At 45.6% G+C, this 22,730-nt stretch overlaps 1 protein-coding gene across 1 annotated transcript in view; it reads right to left on the bottom strand.

Annotated features, from left to right (window-relative positions):
• The window catches only part of LOC125532852 (protein CDI), a 40,853-nt gene extending 21,380 nt beyond the window's left edge, over window positions 1–19,473 (bottom strand). The window contains exon 1 of the mRNA XM_048696740.1: window positions 19,431–19,473. Within this exon, the coding sequence (XP_048552697.1) occupies window positions 19,431–19,473 (43 nt within the window). The remainder of the gene's footprint in view (window positions 1–19,430) is intronic.
• Window positions 19,474–22,730: the final 3,257 nt, after the last annotated feature.

Here is a 22,730-nt window from a genome sequence, read left to right as displayed (position 1 = left end):
ATATGAATATACAGTCATGTCGTTTGGACTGACTAACGCCCCTGCCTATTTCATGAGCATGATGAACAAGGTGTTCATAGAATATTTGGATAAGTTTGTTTTGGTGTTCATTGATGATATAATGGTATATTCGAAGAATGAAGAGGAACACAAGGAGCATTTGTGTTTAGTTCTCGAGAAACTCAGGGAACATCAGTTGTACGCCAAGTTAAGCAAATGCGAGTTTTGGTTGAAGGAAGTCGGATTCCTTGGACACGTTATATCAGGAGAAGGTATAACAGTAGATCCCACCAAGGTTCAGGCAGTCACTGAATGGTTGGCACCCACTTCAGTTAGCGAGATCCACAGTTTTCTTGGACTCGCAGGATACTATCGGAGATTCATTGAGAATTTTTCCAAGATCGCGAAGCCAATGACAGAATTGTTGAAGAAGGATACCAAGTTTAAATGGATGGAAGATTGTGAGGCAAGTTTCCAGGAGCTGAAGAAACGTTTGACTACATCCCCAGTGCTGACACTGCCAGATATACGTAAGGATTTCCAAGTGTATTGCGACGCCTCTCGCTTAGGACTTGGAAGTGTGCTTATGCAGGACAGAAGAGTTGTTTCGTATGCCTCGCGACAACTGAAACCGCACGAGTTGAATTATGCCACGCATGATTTGGAGCTAGCAGCCATAGTGCATGCGTTGAAGACGTGGAGGCATTACCTTATTGGAAACCATTGTGATGTGTACACGGATCATAAGAGTTTGAAGTACATCTTCACCCAGAAGGAACTGAACCTTAGGCAGAGAAGATGGTTGGAGCTTATAAAGGATTATGACATGAAGCTACACTATCATCCAGGAAAGTCCAATGTCATAGCAGACGCTTTGAGCCGGAAGAGTTACGCTAATACCCTAGAGAGCACGGGATTGCCGAAGGAGTTAGCAGAGGATCTCTGGGAACTACGTTTGGAGATTGTTCCTAGAGGTTTTGTTGCAACAATGGAGGTTCATCCTACATTGTTAGGAAAGATTCGAGAATCTCAGAAGGATGACAAAGAGATTGCCGAGATAAAAGAGAAAATGAGCGAATGAAAGGCCAAAGGTTTTCGTGAGGATGAGCACGACACCCTATGGTTTGAGGACCGTGTTTACGTGCCCAATAACACAGAGATCAGGAAATTAATACTACAGGAGGCTCATGACTCACCATACTCGATACACCCTGGAAACACCAAGATGTATTTGGATTTGAAGGAACGTTTCTGGTGGACAGGGATGAAGAAGGATATTGCCGAGTATGTAGCCATATGTGATGTATGTGAGAGAGCGAAGGCAGAGCATCAAAAGCCAGCAGGATTGCTACAGCCTATGCCGATATCCGAATGGAAGTGGGATAAACTTGGCATGGATTTTATCACCGGATTGCCCAGGACCAAATCAGGTTATGATTCTATATGGGTAGTAATTGATCGCTTGACCAAAGTGGCACACTTTATCCCAGTGAAAACAACTTATACCAGTGCAAAGTTGGCCAAGATATATATGACCAGGATCGTATGTCTGCATGGAGTTCCGAGGATCATCGTATCGGATAGAGGGACACAATTTACCTCAAAGTTTTGGCACCAGCTACACCAGACTTTGGGAACGAGATTGGAATTCAGTATAGCATTTCACCCGCAGACGGATGGACATACCGAGAGAGTCAATCAGATTCTGGAGGACATGTTGAGAGCCTGTGCGCTAGATTATGGATCTAGTTGGGATGACAATTTGCCTTACGCAGAGTTCTCATACAACAATAGTTACCAAGCCAGTTTGAAGATGGCACCGTTCGAAGCTCTGTATGGATGAAGGTGTAGAACACCGTTAATGTGGGATGAAGTTGGAGACCGACAGTTGTTTGGACCAGACTTGATCAAAGAGTCTGAGGAGAAAGTTAAACTGATTCGAGATAGACTGAAGATAGCTCAGTCCAGACAGAAGAGTTATGCAGATTCGAAACGCAAGGAGATAACCTATGAAATTGGAGATAGAGCATATCCGCGAGTAGCACCTTTGCGAGGAGTGAAACGCTTTGGAGTTAAGGGAAAGTTAGCCCCGAGATTTGTAGGACCGTATCATGTTTTGGAACGGATGGGAGAAGTTGCCTACAAGTTGGAGTTACCTGAAGGACTGTCAGGAGTTCGCGGTGTGTTTCACGTTTCCCAGTTGAAGAAGTGCCATGCTGAGATGGTTGATATACTGCTAAGAGATACCGTACCCTTGGAGGCGATTCATTTGGACAATGATTTGACTTATGAGGAGAGGCCAGTCAAGATTTTGGAGTTTGCCAGTCGAGTCAGCCGCAGCAAGGTTATTAAGTTTTGCAAAGTTCAATGGAGTCACCATACCGAGGATGAAGCCACCTGAGAACGAGAGGATGACCTTCGCAAAGACCACCCACACCTATTTTCTAGCCAACCCGAATCTCGAGGGTGAGATTCATCTTAAGGGGGGGTAGGTTTGTAACATCAATTTGGTATGTTATGCATTAGATCATCATTACATATCATATTTTTCTGCATTTTGGCTGATCCTAGAAATTCTAAGCAACTCAAGGACCCATGGAGAGAGTTGGGGATTTCGTTATTTTCATATTTGAGCTTTTCTCGAATTATGAAAAGAGGATCGCTTGATTTTGATTTTATTTCTCTGAAATATTTATTTTATAAAAACATAAAAGAGAGAGGATAAAATGACTTCCTCAAAATAAATAAATACCAGAGATTTAATATTAAAATCAAATAAGTTTTTATTCAGAGTTTTATTGCTATTTTATTTGAATTAGGAAAAATATGCGTTTTTCAAAATTGCATTTTAGGCCCAAATAAATGTTCACCTTGTCCGGCTTATTTTTAGAGGACGGGTGTCGGTGTCAAAACCGGCGGATCTCGGGTAGGGGGTCCCGAACTGTGTGTCTAGGCCGGATGGTAACAAGAGGTAAGGGACACGAAGTTTTACCCAGGTTCGGGCCCTCTTGATGGAGGTAAAACCCTACGTCCTGCTTGATTAATATTGATGACATGGGTAGTACAAGAGTAGATCTACCACGAGATTGGAGAGGCTAAACCCTAGAAGCTAGCCTATGGTATGATTGTTGTTCTGTATGTTGTCCTACGGACTAAAACCCTCCGGTTTATGTAGACACCGGAGAGGGTTAGGGTTACACAAAGTCGGTTATAATGGTAGGAGATCTATATATCCGTATCGCCAAGCTTGCCTTCCACGCCAAGGAAAGTCCCTTCCGGACACGGGACGAAGTCTTCAATCTTGCATCTTCATAATCCAGGAGTCCGGCTGAAGGTATAGTCCGACCATCCGGACACCCCCTAATCCAGGACTCCCTTAATGGGGAAAATTTATTTTGGGATTTTTTGGTGTCCGTTTAGTATTTCTTTCCTTTCTTTTTCTGCATGTCCGAATTGTTTAAAAAAAACGCGAACCGACCTAACCGGGCCGTGTTCGTCTAGGACTCTCGGCCTTGCCGGCCTTATAAGCTGGGGGAGCTGCCCCTCAGCCCACCCCGCACCCCCGCCCAAAACCCTAGCCGCCCGAGCCGCCGCCGCCGCTTGTGCCACCCCCGCCGCCGAGCCCCGCCGGAGCCGCACGCCCCCGCCGCCGCCGCAGCCGCCCCGCCCGCCGGAGCCACACGCGGCCGCTGTCGCCTCCCGCCCGTCGCAGCCGCCCGCCCGCCGGAGCCACGCCCCACCGCCGCAGCCGCCCGACCCCGCCGCCGCCGCTGCCGGTAACCGCTGCCGCGACCGTCGATTTTCTATGGAAAACCGATCGTTTTTTCTTTAGAACCCGCGGTTTTATTTTAGTAGATTGGTTTATTTTTTTCGGTTTAGTTATTTAGCGGACGTTCGTCCGTACATTCGTTTTTACGAACAGTTTTCACCGTTTAGCCACAAACAGCGAACGCTCGTTCGTTAGCCTGTTCGTCAGTTTTTTTAATCAGATTTTTCCGCGATTATTTCTGATCGCGATTTCTGATCCGATTTTCGTTCTAGTTTATCTTTTCGCTCGTTTGTCAGAATCAGGAGATTCAAGCGCCTAGATCTTTGTCTCGAGACCCTCTTTCCGTTTAACCAACTTGAACAAGCTTTTGCTACTATAAACTTTGACCTAGGTCCAGATTAGTAAACGGATCTTGTTTCTTTCGCCGTTTGAGTTTCGTTGCTCCGTTCGATTTGATTATTTTTGCAAACCGGAGTTCTTAAGTTGAACTTTCTGGTTAAATCTTCTTATTTGAGTTTTATCCGTGTTTCTTTGCTTGAGTGCTTATGTATGCTATTGTTTGTTTGCGATAGAATTCACGGAGTGCCAGGCGTGTTATTTGGAGTCTCTAGGTTTCGCAGATTGTCAGTAAGGCAAGTAACACTTTGCTCATATCCCTTTATCACCCAGTTTTATGCATTAGTTCCAATCCTCAAACGTTGCATGTCTAGGATGGCATTAACATGCGGGTTGGGAAGTAGTTGATGAGGTAGAACCTATTGCCCTGTTACATTCAAACCCTTGGGAGTTACTTCTACACGTTGCTTATATTGCTATGCTATGCTCGTAGACGTGGTTTGGGTGAGTGAAATCCATGACAGATGTGAGATTGTTAATTAATGGTTCAACTTAAGGTGGCAACTTAAATACACATCTGGGTGGATTGAGGCACCTGGAGTACCCAGTGTTGCCTGTATTTTTGGAAATCCCGGAGTACCAGTGTGATCTTCCTATGGACCACCACCCAGGCTCAAAGGGAACTGAGATTATTCATGCTAGAAACTTCCGTGTGCAGCCACAAGCTATTATGGGCTCTTGCATAGTTGAGTAAGTTACATGAAGCTCTTGAAGAGGTGGATCAGCAGGTAGTGGGTTGTAGGTTTGGTATGGTCTGCCCGGAGTAGAGAGTTAATATTTCTGAAAGACTGTGTCTCCGTCATCCATTTCTCAAACACCATGTAGTGCGAGAAAATTCAACGGAGGCGATCGAGTCTTGTGGGGAAAAGTGCGCAAACCTCTGCAGAGTGTACAAACTAATCATGGTTAGCCGTGTCCCTGGTTATGGACATCTTGAGAATCTAGTACTTGGAGTATTCTTAAGTATCTCATCACTCTTAAATTAATATTGTTGGGTTGATAATTACTTTAATTGGGATTGAGTTGGAGGAACCTTCTCAATGATGTTTCAACTACCATGATAGTTAAATAAAATCTATTGCTTTGTTGTACGGAAAAATTGGCTTTTTGCAAAACTGTAACTGTAGAGCTTTTCCACCAGCCAAATATGCATGTAGTGATAGCATTATTATGTTCTTGCTCTACTGTGTTACTTTGCCAGCATATTCCATGTGCTGACCCGTTTTCGGGCTGCAACGTATTATGTTGCAGACTTTTCAGACGAGGAGTAAGGTTCGTTAGGTCGTTGCCGTGCAGCTCAGCTATGCCGTTGGAGTTGATGGACTCACTTTATCTTCCAAGCCTTCCATTGTTATCGTATTAGATGGCCTTAAGCCATATTTATTGTAATAAGTTCTCTTTGGAGACATTCGATGTAATACGTGTGTGATTGCTACTCTGTTATAAATCCTCGCGTACTGTGTGTGTTAGCATTACCGATCCAGGGATGACAGTGAAGCACAGAGACTTGACCGTCTGAGGTCGGGTCGCTAGACTAGGAAACATAACCATCTTTGATCAACGAGCTAGTCAAGTAGAGGCATACTAGTGACACTCTGTTTGTCTATGTATTCACACATGTACTAAGTTTCCGGTTAATACAATTCTAGTATGAATAATAAACATTTATCATGATATAAGGAAATAAATAATAACTTTATTATTGCCTCTAGGGCATATTTCCTTCACTAACCTCGATGGCAAACAACAGTATCGCCCATTGTAGCCCTGTGTAAGTACATGGAAAGCCAATGTTAACTACAACAGGGTTAATATCCACGAAAAATAGCAAATGGTAATAAAACGGCAGCATCTGTAGTGATATCTTCTTTGCGAAAGAGTAGCACGGTAGCAAAGGGCCGGATTAAAAAATGGATACAACTATTAGTTGCAACAGGCTTAACAACATCCTAAGTCATGTGTTGTAAGTTTGTAGCCATTGAAACACAACTGTTTAAAAATGGATACAACTGTTAATTTTAACAGGCTGAATAGCCATTGAAATCGGTACTGGTAAAAATTTAATTGGTAGAGTTAAACATCACAAGGTAGGTGCTGCTAGAGCAGAGAATGACCAAGTTGTCTATAAAAAGGGTAGGGAAAATAGCTAAAACATGTTAGGCATGTTTACTACAACATGCTTAATACATCGACCGTACAAAACATAGCCATTAATTGCAACTGGTATTGGTAAGATTGAACTCGTGAGTTCATACTTGGTAAGTCTTGAGAGGTAGTTGCTGGGGCACTTCATCTTGGCCAGAGCCCGAAGTCAGCGGCGGCGGAGGCGAGCTCTTCCTCCGGGTTGAAGCATGGATCAGTGCCGCCGACATGTGTATCTACAAGAAGCAAGTAAATGTTAGAAGCCAAACCGCAATTGCGCAGATGATGTAAAATACTGTAAGACATGGGATGCAGCTAACCTCAATGGCAAACAACAACATCACCCGTTATGGCCCTGTGTAAGTACATGGAAAGGCATGTTAAGTACAACATGGTTAGCATGCACCAAAAATAGCAAATGGGCTGCATCTCTAGTATATCTTCATTATGGAGAGTAGCATGGTAGCAAAGGGACAGATTAAAAAATGGATACAAATGTTAATTGCAACAGGCTGATACATCTCCAACGTATCTATAATTTTTGATTGTTTCATGCTATTATATTATCTGTTTTGGATGTTTATGGGCTTTACTAAACATTTTTATATTATTTTTCAGACTAACCTATTAACCGGAGGCCCAGTCCAAATTGATGTTTTCTTGCCTATTTCAGTTTTTCGAAGAAAAGGAATATCAAACGGAGTCCAAATGGAATGAAACCTTCGGGAGAGTTATTTTTGGAACGGAAGCAATCCAGCAGACTTGGAGTAGACGTCTGGGAAGCTTTGAGGAAGCCACGAGGCAGGGAGGCATGCCCTACCCCCTGGGCACGCCCCCACCCTCGGCCCCTCGTGGCTCCCCTGACCGACTTCTTTCGCCTATATATGTCCATATACCCTAAAAACATCAGAGAACAGAATAGATCAGGAGTTCCGCCGCCAGAAGCCTCCGTAGCCACCGAAAACCAATCTAGACCCGTTCTGGCACCCTGCCGGAGGGGGGAATCCCTCTCCGGTGGCCATCTTCATCATCCCGACGCTCTCCATGACGAGGAGGGAGTAGTTCTCCCTCGGGGCTGAGGGTATGTACCAGTAGCTATGTGTTTGGCCTCTCTCTCTCTCGTGTTCTTGAGTCGGCACGATCTTGATGTATCGCGAGCTTTGTTATTATATTTGGATCTTATGATGTTTCTCCCCCTCTACTCTCTTGTGATGAATTGAGTTTTCCCTTTGAAGTTGTCTTATCGGATTGAGACTTTAAGGATTTGAGAACACTTGATGTATGTCTTGCACGTGCTTATCTGTGGTGATAATGGGATATCATGTGATCCACTTGATGTATGTTTTGGTGATCAACTTGCGAGTTCCATGACCTCGTGAACTTATGCATAGGGGTTGGCACATGTTTTCGTCTTGACTCTCCGGTAGAAACTTTGGGGCACTCTTTGAGGTTCTTTGTGTTGGTTGAATAGAAGAATCTAAGATTGTGTGATGCATATCGTATAATCATACCCACGAATACTTGAGGTGACATTGGATTATCTAGGTGACATTAGGGTTTTGGTTGATTTGTGTCTTAAGGTGTTATTCTAGTATGAACTCTATGATAGATTGAACAAAAAGAATAGCTTCATGTTATTTTACTATGGACTCTTGAATAGATCGATCAGAAAGAATAACTTTGAGGTGGTTTCGTACCCTACAATAATCTCTTCGTTTGTTCTCTGCTATTAGTGACTTTGGAGAGGCTCTTTGTTGCATGTTAAGGGATAGTTATATGATCCAATTATGTTATTATTGTTGAGAGAACTTGCACTAGTGAAATTATGAACCCTATGCCTTGTTTCAACGCATTGCAACATCGTTTACGCTCACGTTTATCATTAGTTACCTTGCTGTTTTTATATTTTCAGATTACAAACCTATATCTACCATCCATATTGCACTTGTATCACCATCTCTTCACCGAACTAGTGCACCTATACAATTTACCATTGTATTGGGTGTGTTGGGGACACAAGAGACTCTTTGTTATTTGGTTGCAGGGTTGTTTGAGAGAGACCATCTTCATCCTACGCCTCCCACGGATTGATAAACCTTAGGTCATCCACTTGAGGGAAATTTGCTACTGTCCTACAAACCTCTGCACTTGGAAGCCCAACAACGTCTACAAGAAGAAGGTTGTGTAATAGACATCAAGCTCTTTTCTGGCGCCGTTGCCGAGGAGGTTAGCGCTTGAAGGTATATCTTTAGATCTTGCGATCGAATCTTTTTGTTTCTTGTTTTAGCACTAGTTTAGTTTATAAAAGAAAACTACAAAAAATGGAATTGAGTTTGCCTCATACGCTTCATCATTTTAATATCTTTCGTGAGAATGATGGAAAGGAAAATTGTGCTCAAATGCTAGAAGAAGAAGTCTCTAAAATGTTTGGCACTAAATCTTTGAATGATGAGCATGATTGCAATGTTGTTAGTATGAACTCCTTGAATATCCATAGTACTAATGATGATTGCACTAGTCATGATGAAAATGTCTCTTATAAGCATGTTAACTTTTGTGGAGTGCGTAGAGTTTGCAAGTACACACCAAATAGGGAAGATAGAATTTGCAAGAGGCATAAGTATTTGGAAACTAAGTGGTTGCAAGAGAGGCTAGATGTTTGTGCTGAAAATTTAAAATTTCTTCACCATACTTGTGAACTTTGCAATGAACATGGTCATTTAAATCTCCGATGCAAATTGTTCCATGATCGTATCATGTCCAAAAAATGTAATGATTTTATTTCCCTTGCACATCATAATGAACTTAGTTTGCTTTTGGGTTATGAAGAAATGAAACGTATAACTAAGCATATTCCAGAATATAACCTTGAGAAATTCCTCGATATTGATCTAGAAGAAATTTTTATGTACTGTGCGGTGAATTGCATTGAAAATCCTTATATTGCCAATTACATAAAGAAAACAAAACAAATAGAGGATGAAGAGAATACTAATGAAAGGGAAGATGCTTCCTAATATCCTCCTATTATTTCTTATGATGAATCAGGTAACGAGGAGGAGCCTTCTAATCAACCAATCTCATCAATAAGGAGCTCCAAAAAGAGGATTGAACCCACACATAATGTGAAGAAGAAAAAGAAAAGACGAAGGAGCAAAGGTGAAAAGGTATCCCTCCCAAATGATGTTGCCCTATTACTCATTGTGATGATGATAATTGCTATACTATTGGTTCTATCCATACTATTAATGATGAGAGTGATTATGTTTATGATATGAAAAGGCCCAAGCTTGGGGATGCTATGTTTGATGAGAATGACATGTTTGAGAATATATTTGCTGCAATTAATGTTTGTCCCAAGCTTGGGGATGCTACGTTTAATGAAGATGATATTTCTAGCCTCCCAAGTTTTGATGTGCAAATTTGTTATGATAATAGCATGCCTCCTACTTATGATAATTATATTGATGAAAGTGGATTTGGGGAGGTCATGACTTTATTTAGTAATGATTCCACTATCTTGGAAGAGGTTTCAATTTATTATGATGAGAACAAAGTTGCTACCTATGATGATTATTATGATGACACGTATGCTATAAAAAGTAGTGATGATTATATTAAAACTTGTCATGATTATGATTACCCTTTTCCTGAATATTACACTTTTAATGTGGAATTTTTTTGTAGTATTCTAGTTTCTTATGATACTCCCACTATTCCGAATGAGAAGAATCTTGCTTATGTGGAGAGTAGTAAATTTTCTATGCTTGTAGATCATGAAAATAATGCTGTATGTGATGGTTATATTGCTGAATTCATTCATGATGCTACTGAAAATTATTATGAGGGAGGAATATATGCTTGTAGGAGTTCCAATAATATCAAGTTTCCTCTCTATGTGATTAAAGTTTTAAAGTTATGCTTGTTTTGCCTTCCTATGCTAGTTGATTATTGTTCCCATAAGTTGTTTGTTCACAAAATCCCTATGCATAGGAAGTGGGTTAGACTTAAATGTGCTATTCATATTCTTCATGATGCTCTCTTTATGTTTCAATTCTTATCTTTTATGTGAGCATCATTGAAATCATCATGCCTAGCTAGGGGCGTTAAACGATAACGCTTGTTGGGAGGCAACCCAACTTCATTTTTGTTCTTTGCTTTTTGATCCTGTTTAGTAATAAATAATTCATCTATCCTCTGTTTAGATGTGGTTTTATGCTTTTAATTAGTGTTTGTGCCAAGTAGAACCTTTGGGAAGACTTGGGTGAAGTCTTTGTGATCATGCTGTAAAAACAGAAACTTTAGCGCTCACGAGATTTGCTGCCATTTTTTAATGGAGAGTTCTACTTAGTTAATTATTTTTTAAGATGATTAATAGATAAATTCCTCACGTCCAGAAATTTATTTTAGAATTTTTTGGGTTCCAGAAGTATACGTTAGATTCAGATTACTACAGACTGTTCTGTTTTTGACAGATTCTGTTTTCTATGTGTTGTTTGCTTATTTTGATGAATCTATGACTAGTATCGGAGGGTATGAACCATAGAGAAGTTGGTATAAAGTAGATATTACACCAATATGAATTTAGAATGAGTTCACAACAGTACCTAAGTGGTGATTTATTTTCTTATACTAACGGAGCTTACGAGTTTTCTGTTAAGTTTTGTGTTGTGAAGTTTTCAAGTTTTGGGTAAAGATTCAATGGACTATGGAATAAGGCATGGAAAGAGCCTAAGCATGGGGATGACCAAGGCACCCCAAGGTAATATTCAAGTACAACCAAGAGCCTAAGCTTCGGGATGCCCCGGAAGGCATCCCCTCTTCCGTCTTCGTTCATCGGTAACATTACTTGGAGCTATATTTTTATTCAACACATGATATGTGTTTTGCTTGGAGCGTCATTTTATTTTATTTTATTTTGTTTTGCTTGCTGTTTGAATAATATACCAAGATCTGAAATTCTTAAATGTTATAGAATCTTCACATAGTCACATAATTATTCAACTACTCATTGTGCTTGGCTTATATCTTTCAGAGTAGTTTGTCATTTGCTCTAGTGCTTTACTTATATCTTTTTAGAGCACGGCGGTGGTTTTATTTTGAAGAAATATATGAACTCACATGCTTAACTTATATTATTTTGAGAGTATTTAGAACAGCATGGTAATTTGCTTGGGTTATAAAATTAGTTCTACTATGATGGGCATTCAAGATGGGTATAATAAAAACTTTCATATTGAGTGCATTGAATACTATGAGAAGTTTGATACTTGATGATTGTTTTGAGATATGGAGATGGTGATATTAGAGTCATGCTAGTTGAGTAGTTGTGAATTTGAGAGATACTTGTGTTAAAGTTTGTGATTCCCGTAGCATGCACGTATGGTGAACCGTTATGGGATGAAGTGGGAGCATGATTTATTTATTGATTGTCTTCCTTATGAGTGGCGGTCGGGGACGAGCGATGGTCTTTTCCTACCAATATATCCCCCTAGGAGCATGCGCGTAGTACTTTGTTTTGATAACTAATATATTTTTGCAATAAGTATGTGAGTTCTTTATGACTAATGTTGAGTCCATGGATTATACGCACTCTCACCCTTCCACCATTGCTAGCCTCTCTAGTACTGCGCAACTTTCGCCGGTACCATAAACCCACCATTTATCTTTCTCAAAAAAGCCACCATACCTACCTATTATGGTATTTCCATAGCCATTCCAAGATATATTGCCATGCAACTTTCCACCGTTCTGTTTATTATGACACCCTCCATCATTGTCATATTGCTTTGCATGATCATGTAGTTGACATTGTATTTGTGGCCAAGCCACCGTTCATAATTCTTTCATACATGTCACTCATGAGTCATTGCACATCCCGGTACACCACCGGAGGCATTCATATAGAGTCATATTTTGTTCTAAGTATCGAGTTGTAATTCTTGAGTTGTACGTAAATAAAAGTGTGATGGTCATAATTATTAGAGCATTGTCCCATGTGAGGAAAGGATGATGGAGACTATGATTCCCCCACAAGTCAGGATGAGACTCCGGACGAAAAATAAAAAATAAATAAAAAATAGGCCATAAAAAAGGCCAAAAAACAAAAAAACAAAAAAAAACAAAAAAATGAGAGAAAAAGAGAGAAGGGGCAATGCTACTATCCTTCTACCACACTTGTGCTTCAAAGTAGCACCATGATTTTCATGATAGAGAGTCTCCTATGTTGTCACTTTCATATACTAGTGAGAATTTTTCATTATAGAACTTGGCTTGTATATTCCAATGATGGGCTTCCTCAAAATGCCCTAGGTCTTCGTGAGCAAGCAAGTTGGGTGCACACCCACTTAGTTTCTTTTGTTGAGCTTTCATACACTTATAGCTCTAGTGCATCCGTTGCATGGCAACCTCTACTCACTCACATTGATATCTATCGACGAGCATCTTCATAGCCCGTTGATATGCCTAGTTGATGTGAGACTATCTTCTCATTTTTGTCTTCTCCACAACCACCATTCTATTCCACCTATAGTGCTATGTCCATGGCTCACGCTCATGTATTGCGTGAAGATTGAAAAGTTTGAGAACATCAAAAGTATAAAACAATTGCTTGGCTTGTCATCGGGGTTGTGCATGATTTAAATATTTTGTGTGATGAAGATAGAGCATAGCCAGACTATATGATTTTGTAGGGATAGCTTTCTTTGGCCATGTTATTTTGATGAGACACGATTACTTTGCTAGTATGCTTGAAGTATTATTATTTTATGTCAATATTAAACTTTTGTCTTGAATCTTATGGATCTGAATATTCTTGCCACAATAAATAGAATTACATGGATAAATATGTTAGGTAGCATTCCACATCAAAAATTCTGTTTTTATCATTTACCTACTCGAGGACGAGCATGAATTAAGCTTGGGGATGCTTGATACGTCTCCGACGTATCTATAATTTTTGATTGTTTTATGCTATTATATTATTTGTTTTGGATGTTTATGGACTTTACTAAACACTTTTATATTATTTTTGGGACTAACCTATTAACCGGAGGCCCAGCCCAAATTGCTGTTTTCTTGCCTATTTCAGTGTTTCGAAGAAAAGGAATATCAAACGGAGTCCAAACGGAATGAAACCTTCAGGAGAGTTATTTTTGGAACGGAAGCAATCCAGGAGACTTGGAGTAGACGTCAGGGAAGCTTCGAGGAAGCCACGAGGCAGGGAGGCGCGCCCTACCCCCTGGGCGCGCCCCCACCCTCGTGGGCCCCTCGTGGCTCCCCTGACCGACTTCTTTCGCCTATATATGTCCATATATCCTAAAAACATCAGAGAACAGAATAGATCAGGAGTTCCGCCGCCAGAAGCCTCCGTAGCCACCAAAAACCAATCTAGACCCGTTCCGGCACCCTGTCGGAGGGGGGGGGGAATCCCTCTCCGGTGTACATCTTCGTCATCCCGACGCTCTCCATGACGAGGAGGGAGTAGTTCTCCCTCGGGGCTGAGGGTATGTACCAGTAGCTATGTGTTTGACCTCTCTCTCTCTCTCTCTTGTGTTCTTGAGTCAGCAAGATCTTGATGTATCGTGAGCTTTGCTATTATATTTGGATCTTATGATGTTTCTCCCCCTCTACTCTCTTGTGATAAATTGAGTTTTCCATTTGAAGTTGTCTTATCGGATTGAGTCTTTAAGGATTTGAGAACACTTGATGTATGTCTTGCACGTGCTTATCTGTGGTGACAATGGGATATCATGTGATCCACTTGATGTATGTTTTGGTGATCAACTTGCGAGTTCCGTGACCTCATGAACTTATGCATAGGGGTTGGCACATGTTTTCGTCTTGACTCTCTGGTAGAAACTTTGGGGCACTCTTTGAAGTTCTTTGTGTTGGTTGAATAGATGAATCTGAGATTGTGTGATGCATATCGTATAATCATACCCACGGATACTTGAGGTGACACTGGAGTATCTAGGTGACATTAAGGTTTTGGTTGATTTGTTTCTTAAGGTCTTATTCTAGTATGAACTCTATGATAGATTGAACGGAAAGAATAGCTTCGTTTTATTTTACTACGGACTCTTGAATAGATCGATCAGAAAGAATAACTTTGAGGTGGTTTCGTACCCTACAATAATCTCTTCGTTTGTTCTCCGCTATTAGTGACTTTGGAGTGGCTCTTTGTTGCATGTTAAGGGATAGTTATATGATCCAATTATGTTATTATTGTTGAGAGAACTTGCACTAGTGAAATTATGAACCCTAGGCCTTGTTTCAACGCATTGCAATACCGTTTACGCTCACTTTTATCATTAGTTACCTTGCTGTTTTTATATTTTTAGATTACAAAAACCTATATCTACTATCCATATACCACTTGTATCACCATCTCTTCGCCGAACTAGTGCACCTATACAATTTATCATTGTATTGGGTGTGTTGGGGACACAAGAGACTCTTTGTTATTTGGTTGCAGGGTTGCTTGAGAGAGAGACCATCTTCATCCTACGCCTCCTACGGATTGATAAACCTTAGGTCATCCACTTGAGGGAAATTTGCTACTGTCCTACAAACCTCTGCACTTGGAGGCCCAACAACGTCTACAAGAAGAAGGTTGTGTAGTAGACATCACATGCTTAACAACATCCCAAGTCCTGTTTTGTAAATTTGTAGCCATTGAATTACAACTATTTAAAAATGGATTCAACTGTTAATTGCAACAGGCTTAATAGCCATTGAAACCGATACTGATAAAAATGCAATTGGTAGAGTTAAACATCACAAGGCAGGTGCTGCGAGAGCATAGAATGGCCCAGTTGTCTATAAAAAGGTAGGGGAAGTAGTTAAAATGTGTTAGGCATGTTTACTACAACATGCTTAATACAGCGACCGTACAAAACATAGCCATTAATTACAACTGGTATTGGTAAGATTGAACTAGTGAGTACATACTTGGTAAGTCTTGAGAGGTACACTACAAAAAAGACACTTTCGTGATGATACATGTTTGTCACAGTAGGTCACATTTTCTGTCATGCATGTACATCCATGACAATTTTCTGACAGAATCAAGATAGTCATACCTATGCTGTCGTAGAAGTGTTCCATGACATTACCAAAATTATCATCTCGGAAGTGTCCACTTCCATGATGATAAATCACGTGTCATAGAAGTGCTTTCGTCAAGGGTGACCGACACGTGGCATCCACCGTAATGGGTCACCGTTACGCTATCGCGTCCGGTTTTGGATCCGATAACCCGTTAACAGCCTAGACCAATGAGGATTTTCCATGTGTAAAATTGTCACTGGCCGAAGAAAACACGTGTTGGCTCACCATTGGGGCATATGTCATCCATTCGTTGGACAGGAGGCGCCTATGATACGTCAACACGTGGCACAACCCAACAGAGGCCCATTCTGGTGAAAAGGCTGGCCCGTTTGACTTGGTCAAAAGGTAACATTCATGTGGACGTGGGTTCAAGCCCCATGATGGGGGTTACATGATATGATGTTCTTTTCCAAGAAGTATATAAAGTCCCAGCTCAATATTATCTTACTGAGCCGGCCCTTGGGGGCTACATTAGTTGAAGTTTTTTGAGTATAAGGCAATTACATGTCCTAGGTTGCTGCAAGCATAACAACCTGGCACTTGGGGGCTACATATGTGGAATATTCAGTTGTGACTAGTGACTAAGATGAACAATTTGGATTTCTTCAAGGTTGCAACATTTATATTGAAACAAGTCTTAAGCTATCACTATGTTCTCCTATTAATACTTGGGGGCTATAGGTAATATACATATAAAGGAGGAACATCTTCAAATTCTCAGTTTTGGGCAAATCAGGAAGATTAATTGTGTGACCTGGTATTGGCAACAATCATAACCCGGTGTCTATAAACGGTCATGACCTGGGATCATCAGTTTTTATAACCCGGCAATTTTGGCAATGATAAGCCGGCAAGTTCTACATTTTCAAACCAGCTGATATCAGTTGAATATTTGAATACCAATATTTTTGTCAAATCAGAGCATTGAAGGCCGATTCAAATGGATTATTTATTTAAAAATATCTTCTGCAAGCAAATTGATTATGAAGCTGGTCTATTGACTCGGATTTTTCAAAAGGAAGAAATGACAAGGACTTAAAGATGATCAAGTGCCCATTTATAAGAATATTTAAACCGGAGCACAACCTGGCAAAATTGTTCTTGTTTTTATGTTGCAGATTAGTTTAACATGGATGAATCCAAATTAAACTAGGGGCTAATTTCGGGGATATACCTCGCGGCGTAACCCGGCTGGACTTGGCGACTCACTAAGTGACCCGCCCGAGCCTGGCGACTCATGGGTGACCCCGCGAGCGGGTCAGAGGAATGACAAGACCCGGTGGCCCAGAAGGCGGTTTATGGATGGCCGGTTCATGTTAATGATGGGCCGGTTTATGAGGAAATCACAAGGAATATTCTCCTACAAAGGAAGCAAGACTAGGACTCCACTTGTAATAGAGTAATCCTAATCCAGCTAGGACTAGTCATGTAAACCGCCCCTTTAACATATATAAGGAGGGGCAGGGCTCCCCAAAGGGGGAGATAAAATAATAGCTAAGGCTAGACACAAAGGGGGAGCTGGCTTATGCGGCGTCTCCTACATGAGCATAATGAGACCTAGCCACAAACAACATGTAGGGCTATCACCGGATGATGTTTCCCGGGGCCCGAAGCTGTCTAAATCCTTGTCTTATATTGCGTCTCTTGATTCCGCTCAACCCCTCTCAAGCTACTACAAATATGCGTTGGCCTCACGACTTAGTCCTCACACTAGGACATCTACCGTGACAATTCGACGACAGAAAGCCTGTTAACGGCTTGTTCGTATATAGCCCATTTACGGCCCGCTAACTCACAGCCCGTTACGGCCTATCAGAATTAAGCCCAGTATCTTCATTTGGGCCGTCCAATATGATTCCAGCCCGTTGTAACTTTCGGCCCATGTACGGCCCATGATATCTTTCGGCCCATACGAGGCCATTTGTAACTCTTGGCCCATTAACGGCCCGTGGTGAATCTGGCCCGCATTGAACAGTGTACTACTTTATACCCATTAACGGCCCATTATTCCATTGGGCTGTTTCCAATCCGTGTTATCTTTCGTCCTTCTCAGGGCCCATTTATTCTTGGGCTTATTTCCAGCATTCGGTTACCTACGACCTGTTACTGGCCTTTTCTGCTTGTGGGCCAAATTCAGCCCATGGTTACAATTGACCCGTTTGCGGCCCATTAATCCTTTGGGCCGTTTTCATAACGTCATCAAATACGATCGATTAACGACGGCCCGTTATGGTCGGTCCATGAACGGACGATTTCAAATCTAGCCCGTTTACGACCCATAATGCGGTCTGTTATTGGCCCATGTTTGGCCGATCGTTCATACAGCCCGTAGAAGGCCCATTGTTTCTACGGCCCTTAGAAGGCCCATTGTTTCTACGGCCCATAGGAGGCCCATGGTAAATACAGTAAATATGTAGCTGTCGGATTTCGGGTTCCGGCAGACCCTTGAGGTTCGAACACTGGGGTGCGCGCGGAGATCTCTCCCCTACCGATCTACGCCCAATCTCCTTGCGTGATTTGAGCTGGAAACAACGAACAACACAAGGGACACAAGGTTTATATTGGTTCAGGCCACCGTTGTGGTGTAATACCCTACTCCAGTGTTTGGTGTGGTGGATTGCCTCGGGGGCTGATGAGGATCAGTACAAAGGAAGAACAGCCTCGCAAGAGGTGTTCTTGAGCTGGGGCGATGAACTGCTAGGGTGAGTTCAGTCGCCTCTCTTTCTCTCTGCTAGGGTTCTACCAGATTTCCAGCCGTCTTCTCCCTAGATGTCCCTACTCTGTGGTGGCTAGCTCTATTTATAGAGGCCCTGGGCCTCTCCCCAAATAATGAGCGGGAAGGGCGCCAACAATTGGCCATTTTGAAGGGGAACAGGTAGTACAAGTTATCCTGACCAAAGGTGGTCTTCGGCTGCCAAAAGTACTGGTGATGACGCCGTCTTGGACTCCACGGTGACCTCCGTCCTGCCGCTCTGCTGGTCTTGGTCTCATTGCACCGGAATGGCAACCTTTGCCTGATGCCTTGGCCTGTGCTTGCCCCCTTTGCACCAAAGGGGAAACAAGGACACTACGCAGGCCGGCGCCCGCCTGGTCTCGATCGTCATGGCTTACGTCACGGGTTCCTCGCGAGGTACCCATGCCTTGATCTCTCTGTCTCCTCGCGAGCCTGCCTGATGAGGCTACCTCTGAGGAAGCTTCTTGTCATCCGCCCCGCGAGGCTTGGCCCCTCGCGAGGGTCTAGAGCTTGAGCTGATGAAGATGGGCCACGCTGGGCCCCCACTTGAGCCACGTCGCAGGCCGCAGGCAGGCAAGTCTAGGGACCCCCATTCCCAGAACGCCGACAGTAGCCCCCGGGCCCATGGAGCGCCCGGGCTTGGCCTGGTAGGAAAGCGAAGGGGCGAGCGCGAAGCGCCGTGGGCCCCAAAAGAATGCGGCCTTGGGCGCCGCATGGCGATTGATTGGACGTGGGTGTCTGCGCTTCCCCATGACGCCTTGTTGCGCGCCCGGCTAAGCAGACCCGTAGTTGCACACAGTCGTTCCTCCTTTCCGGTGCTCGCCCGCCTCCTACCTTTCCTTCTTCTTTGAGCTCCAGCCTTCGTCGCCAATCCGGCTCGAGTTCTTCCTCCTCTTCACCGCCATGGCGCCGACGAAGAAGGGAAGGGGAAAGAAGCCCGCGCCTTCACCCCGCACACCTCCAGCCTCGACCCCCGCCGTCGCCCGGTCGATCATACTCAATCTAGAAGCTTTGGACAAGGTCCGTCCTCCCTTGCTACTATCTTCAATGAGTGTGGCAGGACCACGGCCTGGCCTGCATCCCATGCCTCCCTTGATAGGATCGTCACGGAGGTCCGATTCTTCGCCGATGCTCTATGGGTGAGTCTGGTTCCCCCCTTTTCCGCCTTCTTCAATGCGGTGCTCTCCCATTATCAGATCCATATGATGCACCTCGGGCCGGAGTCCATTACCCTTCTGGCTGTATTTGCTTTTGTTTGCGAGGCGATGATAGGCATACCTCCTTCCATTGCCTTGCTGCGCCACTTCTTTTCCTTGCGCATGAGCGACCCCACTCAGTGCTCAGGGTGCGTGAGCTTCTTCGCCGTGCCAGAGACGGCCACTTCAGGGATCGATTTCAGCCTTCCTCCTCCTGAGGCCAGGTTCAGAGAGCGGTGGCTATACGTGGACGTTGGAGTGCCCAACCCTCTGCTCTCGCACCTGACCTCGCCTGCTGTTCCTCACGCGGGTTGGGACCATGAGGTGCTCGCGAGCCCCCGGCTCGCCTTCGTCTGGCGCCGCTTCCAGAGTTTGAGGGCGCTCAATGTGACAACTCCCAAGGTGGTGAAGGAGTTCCTCCAATGTTGCATTGCTCCTCTTCAGCGCCACTCTCGCCGGATGTGGGACTTTGCGGGGCATAGAGACTGCATGCGGCTTCAGGAGGAGGACTTGGCGCCTGGAGTGCTACAGACGGTGCTCAAGGTCTTGACTGGCGATCCTTCCCCAGGCAGCCTTCGGAGTAATGGCATCCTCTTGTATCTTTGCTCGGACAGGGCCGATTTTGTGAGGCAGATGCCGAGCTTCGACGAGTGGGGACTGCGCCCTGCTGGCTCATGGGGCCCCGCGAGAACACAAATGTCGTGGTTGCTTCTCCTGCCGCCCACAGCGGTCCTTCCTCGGGCGACAGGGCGGGGAGACGAGAACTGGCGAGAGTTGAGGCGACCGATGTCGAGGCGCCGACGCCGCGAGAATTCTTGAAGGCAGCGTCTCCCGAGGCCCGCCCTGGAGCGGCGACAGGTGCGGAGTTGCGGCCTGTGGTTCCTGAGGCCGGGGCTCCCGAGCCCCCAGCTGTTCCTCGCGAGGCGACGCCTGACGGTGCCCTCTAGGCTGACTCCTCCAGCGCTGATCACCTTGACGCTTCTTCCGCACCAGGGGCCGACCCATGCGCCGAGCGCTTGGGTCAGTTCCGCGTAGACTTCGAGACCCTCCGCAAGAGGAAGGAGGCCTTGGGTGGCAACGACCGCCCTTGCCGCTTGTTGAAGCGCAGGAAGTACTTTGCCATGGACGAGTAAGTATTCTTCTTCCCTTGCTTGTTCGCTTTGCTATCCCTACGAATGATTGTGGCCCTTTCAGGCCCTGCCCTGCGAAACCTGTCGAGCCAGCCCGGGAGCCATCCCCCAAGCTTCGCCTTCTCCGCTGGCTCTGGGCTTTCCGAGTTCAAGAGGCACCCCTGCTGCTGGACCAGTTGGTGGAGTGGTCCGTTCCATAGGGCACCTCGAGCCTGCGCGCCCGCTGTCCTTTCTTCATGAGTCCTCCTGGGGCACATCTGGCTTGCCCCGCGTTCCTCCTTTGATCATTGATGGTGAATGGCTGAAGTCCGTCTTCGGCTCCTCCTTCGTGGGCGGGCCGACGCCGGGCCGGATTCCCAAAGAGGTCAGTTTGGCAATGGCTAGGGCGCCATCCCCCAGCCCCGCGCCGAGAGGAGGCCAGCCGCCCTGGGGCCCTCCGCATGCTCCGGTGGGAGAGGGTGATGTAGAAGACGTGCTCAGGCGCACTCGGGAGTGACGCACCCTTCGCGAAGAGTTCCTCGAGGGGGCGGCGGATGCGGTGAGCCGGATCGGGGCAGAGCTTGCTGACGAGGATGCGCGCCTCGAGGCCGAAGGTTTGCGCCTTGCTGAGGAGAGGCGCAAACTGAAGGTAGCCGTCGCCCTCGCGCGTCATCAACGTGATCTTGACAACGCGAAGGCTGAAGCGTCGCTGGCAGCTTCGTGGGAGGCCTGCTCCCTGGCTGTTGAGGAGGCTCTGGAGGCAGACCGACGACGCAAGGATGCGGAGGAGCGCGCACGGGAGCTCCAAGCCTGGAGCAACTCCCTGGAGCAGCAAGTGGAATTGCGCCAGGCGGCCCTTGAGTCGATGGGGGTGGCCTCTGTTGACCAGGCGGAGCTTCTGAAGCACGAGGAGGTGCTGACGCTGGAGGCCGCCGAGCGCAACCTTGACCTTGAGCGGTTGGAGACGAGGGAGCGCCTGGTGGCCCGGGCGGAGGATGACGTTGCCGCGCGCGAAGCCCGAGCCCAGGAAGAAGTCGATCGCCGCGTGGCGGAAGCTCGCTCGGCCTTCGAGCGCGAATACGGGACGAGGTTGGGGCTGATCAAGGTTGAGGCCGAGGGCAGGACCGCAACCCTCAGGGCCAAACTGACCGAAGCGACGCGGCGTGCGGACTCCTCCGCAGCCGCCCTCAGTGCGGCGCAGGCGGAGCTGTCCTCTTCCCGGGTCGAGTAGCTTCTTCTTCAACAGAGGGTCGATGACGCCGAGGCCGTCGCGCAGCGGAGTGAGGACGAGCTCCATCGGCGGCGGGTTCTGGAGCATGTGCATGCCCCCATGCTTCAAACGCTCTGAGAGAGGGCCAACACAACTTTGGGCTATGTCTGCGAGGCTGCCACTAGGGAGCCGCACGAGGTCAACTACGCCGGCAACCTCCAATTTTTCACCGATGTGGTGACGCTTCTGGAGAACCGGTCCAAGAGGTCCCGTTGGCTTGTCGAAGAGAGGAGCCGAGCCTTGCTCGGGCGTGCCTTCTCCCACGTCTTCAGCCATCTGCAGGACAGGGATCCCCACTTCGACTTCGACGCTGCCATCACACCCGTGCCCATTGCCGTCCGGGGCAACCTGGTGCGGTGGGTGGAGGACAACGTGGACGCCCTTGTCAGGGCCTTTGCATCTGATGATGATGGCATGGTCATGGGCGCCAATGAAGGCGACGTTGTGGACGTGCCTAGAGCTGATGGAGATGCTGGTGGCGGTGGTGACAATGCCGACGACGCCAGTGATGCCTCCGAGGATGCCCAAGACGCGGTGAGTGATATGTCCGACTGACCACGCGTTACTACCGTTTAACCTGCACGAAGAAAGTTCGGGATTGGCCCTAAAGGATGTAAGAGCATTTTGGGAGGGGAAGCCCCTCATGTAAAGGTTTGCAATTAGTACTCTGGTTAGCATAATGTTGTGTGTGAACATAGCCGCTGCCCGATGATGGGTCAGCTGACTTGTGTACCTTCTGACCCCGACGAGTCCCGAGCAGGCCTGCGGAGGCCGCTGCACCTCGGGTGTCTTCTGATTAACTTGTGGATCCCGCGATGAAAACCTCTGGATAGGGTGCGGTAACAGTGGTCCTAGTTGTGAACGTGCCTGGCCCGGCCCGGCTCGCGAGGGGCTCGCGAGGGGGGACAGCCGATGTTAACCTTGGACGCAAAGCCAAAACCAGAACGCGAGAGATTGCTCGAACGAGACTAAACACCCCTTCCCCCAAACACACGCAAGCACC

The sequence above is a fragment of the Triticum urartu genome, chromosome 1 (genome assembly GCF_003073215.2).
Source record: "Triticum urartu cultivar G1812 chromosome 1, Tu2.1, whole genome shotgun sequence".
Classification (NCBI taxonomy): domain Eukaryota; kingdom Viridiplantae; phylum Streptophyta; class Magnoliopsida; order Poales; family Poaceae; genus Triticum; species Triticum urartu.
This window is presented reverse-complemented; position numbering and strand designations above follow the sequence as displayed.